The 3,777-nt window shown below is 46.1% G+C and overlaps 1 protein-coding gene across 1 annotated transcript; it reads left to right on the top strand.

Annotated features, from left to right (window-relative positions):
* Positions 1–1,294: 1,294 nt before the first annotated feature.
* Positions 1,295–3,162, top strand: H257_18177 (hypothetical protein; the record flags this gene model as incomplete). Its single annotated transcript, XM_009847185.1, has 5 exons — positions 1,295–1,330; positions 1,417–1,537; positions 1,816–1,933; positions 2,077–2,411; positions 2,468–3,162. The coding sequence occupies 5 exons, from the start codon at positions 1,295–1,297 to the stop codon at positions 3,160–3,162; spliced, it is 1,305 nt and encodes a 434-aa protein (XP_009845487.1).
* Between the last annotated feature and the right edge of the window lie 615 nt (positions 3,163–3,777).

Raw genomic sequence — 3,777 nt, 5'->3', positions numbered from 1 at the left:
GATTCGCTGCGGCCGTCTCTACCACCTGCATGTACATAATTCCCAGGGCATCTGCAAGCTCAGTCACATGACGTATCGCCCCGGACTTAATCCAGTCGATCGTTACCCCCCGGGGCTCTTCCGGGTGGACCAGTCCGGTCAGGACGATCCGGTTCACCACCTCAACTGTCCCGTTGGCCCAGGCGCAGTGTGGTGCGACAAAATGGTGATGAACACCAAACATACGGCCCAGGGTACTGACCGGTTCGTTCTTAAAATGGCACCGGGAGTCGGATACCCATGCATTGTCACAATGTTAGAGGACGCCAACGTTCTACACTCCCGTATTGGGGTTGGTTTAGGGGTCAATTATTCCTTACTGAGGGTACTCATCGATGCATACATGCTTGAGCAAGATGATTCACAAGCCTTTCGATTCGGATACCATGAAGGAGCCATGCCCAAAATTGTTGGTCCTTCCAAATTCTTCCTTCCAGAGATATGCACTAACTGCTCAGCGCTACTACGTAGTACAAGAGATTGGCTAATATGTATTTAGGGCTTTCTCCAAGTTGATATTTTTACACAATGAAAACTTGGATCCAAGTACAGTTTCCTCGTAAATCAAAAAGTCTATATCGCGTTTTTGGAAAAGACCGAGTGATTTCCAAAGTTATTAAGTAATCATTGGGTAAAACGTTAAGTTTTACCCAATGATGGAGAAATATATTCGCTCACTGGATCATTTAATAATTGTTCTTGAAGGGATTTTCATGACTGGTTAGACATTCAAGTTATAGAATTCAGCTTCGTCATTTTTGATAGATCAACTGCTAGATTAATATCGGGATCTGCTGGTTAGAAGTGAATCATATCTCAGCCACAACATGTTTTTGGAAATCACTCTCTGTATTCCGAGAATACTAATATATCTCATAAAACAATAACGTAAACGGCCACTTTATGGATACTTTTAATGAGGCGTTGCTGGAGAATTGGCATAACTTCCTGAAAACTGGTCATATTTTGATTTCGATTCTTGCAACACCAAGATGAAACGCAGAACAATCCAGTATGACTCACTCCATCGGGTCTTGAGGGGATTGTTGTGTGCAAAACAACCAATTTTCAAGGAAATTACACTTGACTTGAGTTGACGGTTTATGGATACTCTTTTATCTTAAACTATGTATGCTCTCTTGCATACTTTTTGCTAGGGTAGGGTATTAAAATTCAACGGGTAAATATGTATTTGAGGCAGGTTATTGATTCAAAGAGTCGGCCGCACATTCCACATTTTACCAAAAGACCCAAGATGACCACAACGGCAAATCTAGCCACATCAAGTGAAGTACACAAAAGGTATGAATGCATTGCTTCATCAAGACAACAACACTGTCCGCTATGTCGTCTTCGTCTGATTGTGGAGACTCGTAGTCTGAAGAGTCCGTCGATGTCGCTCCCGTCGCGCGCTTGGCCTTCTTGGGTCCCCGTTTGCCCTTTCGCTTTGCCGCGCGTTTCTTGCGCAAGGCCAGCTTGAGCTTGGTGGCCTCGGCACGTTCGGCCTTCGACCCTTGTCGATGTCGTGCAACAGCTGTATTATTTTGTGGAGGTTTTGCCGCTCAAAATCCTGGCGATTCTATTGGCTTATCCGACGTATCCATAAACCGTCCTAGTATCCATAAAGTGGCCGTTTACGTTAACCAAACTACGAAAAATACATACGACGAGACTTCAGGTCCGTTCGTTGTCAGTCGGTATGCTTTACAGCCAACCATGCAATCGAAACCAACACATCACACACAATCTTCCATAAAACATCTCAATGGCTCGTAGAGCTAGAATTCAAGGCCCACAGTCCACCCAACTCACGTCACGCGGCATCAGACAAGCAGTCGCTTTGCTTGATAACCTCGAGCAGCAACGCCAGGCTAAACGTGCACGCTATCCCACGGTCTGTCCGGAGGAACGTGATGAAGACCCTGACTCTGCAAGCCCTATCTATGACGCTTTCCTTGAGACCCAAGGAGCAAACGGTATTCACACTACGACCAACTTCAGTCCGTCGGAATTCAACGTACTCTGGGCCGACATCAGAACCTACGTCACCAAGCACTGGAACGTCGGCTCAGGACGCAAGTCTAAGGTGTCTGCACGCGATCTGCTGCTGATGCTCCTGGCGTCAATGAAACACTGCGGCTCTTGGGACGTCGTTGTTGTCACATTCAAACAACACAGTCCAACGTTCCAAAAGAGAACGGTAAGCTTGGCTAAAGCCCTGCACCACTTCCTCCTCCGTAAGTACGTGACTACCGACGGCGAAAAGTATTCAATGACGTTGCTCACAACCAGTGGTCACCAATTCGCTTACTTGCCGTTCGTTCGCTACGCAACCGACGTGACGTTTCAACAAACAAATGTGCCATCGGGCAGTAACGCCGAGTCGAAGACGTACTTCAGTGGCCAGCATTCCCAACACGCCATAAAGTCGAAGTGTCCTTCCTGCCCAACGGCTTTGCAATCAATTGTACCGCTCACTACAAGGACAGAGTCTCCGACAAGGCCATCTTCGACTACAACCTTGAGTTTCACGTATCTGACCTATCCAAGGAAGCCACTGAGGACTGCATTGCCGACCACGGGGAAGAAGCCACGAACCAGTGGGCCGTCATAGCGGACAAGGGGTACCAAGGAATCCAACGGGTCGTGCGTGCTTTGTTGCCGAAAAAGAAACCAGCTGGTGGTATCCTCACGCTTGAGGACGTCCGCTCAAACGATAGCATTGCAAGCGATCGTGTGATCGTGGAGAACGTTTTCGGCCGGATGAAGAAGTTGTGGGCTGTGTGCGGTGAGGCCTATCGATGGTCGCGTGACAAATACGACGTGTTGTTCCAAACGTGCATGGCGCTGATAAACGTACATATCCGCTTGCATCCGCTGCGTGCCGACGACGGGGTAGTGTATTCTCAGTACATCAATCGCATGTCCTCAATCGGTTCAAAGAAGGACAAGGGCAAAAAGACGTCTTCTCGTACCTACAGGACCAAACGCAAGGCGAGACTGACTCTTATGTTAGCTGCTGAGAGCTCTCTCGTTGCTAGAAGTGCTGTGGGTGCCAGTGAATTTGATTTGGATTTGGGTTCGAACAGCGATGCTGAATATGGTAGCAATCTGCTGTTCTAAAATTAATATGTCTAATTAGGCATGTGTGCTTGTTTTGACGAATTCAGTAGTAGGCTTTATCAAAAGTAGTTGAGTTTAGGACAAGCTAGATGCTACGAAATGGCCGCTTTTTGTTAAGGAATCTCCCTATATAGTTAATTAGTGTAAAAATAGGATATGATTCCTTTTTACCATTGGAAATCGTTTCGACTCAATTGGAAAAGATTCACAATATTCCGATAACTTCCATCCTTTTTATTGAAAAGTGAGGTCTTCGTCAAATCGCTCACATACTACATGAATGCTGTGAGGATGATAAACTACATTCTTCTGGGTTACAGAGTCTATTGGTCAAGTGGTGAGATACAGTAACAACGTAAATGACTTGTTTGTGGAATTCGTAAGGTGGCAGGCCTTACTTCTAATTATTAACCAATCAGACTGCATCATGGTTTCTTTGCCATATTATTGGTCAAGACGATCATTTTTATCGACTTCAAAAATGCAGAAGTACCGTTCCCAGCGACTCAAACAACTCATGCCACCATCAGCTTAATGCTCATGTCAGCAGTTAATCGCACTCTCGAGTACACTCACTCGCATGTTTCCTTAGTGCTTATTGAAGTCACGCATGGA

This window comes from Aphanomyces astaci (genome assembly GCF_000520075.1).
Source record: "Aphanomyces astaci strain APO3 unplaced genomic scaffold supercont1.141, whole genome shotgun sequence".
NCBI classification, from domain to species: domain Eukaryota; phylum Oomycota; class Saprolegniomycetes; order Saprolegniales; family Verrucalvaceae; genus Aphanomyces; species Aphanomyces astaci.
The sequence above is the reverse complement of the archived record's forward strand: the minus strand, read 5'-3'. Positions and strand labels throughout refer to the sequence as shown.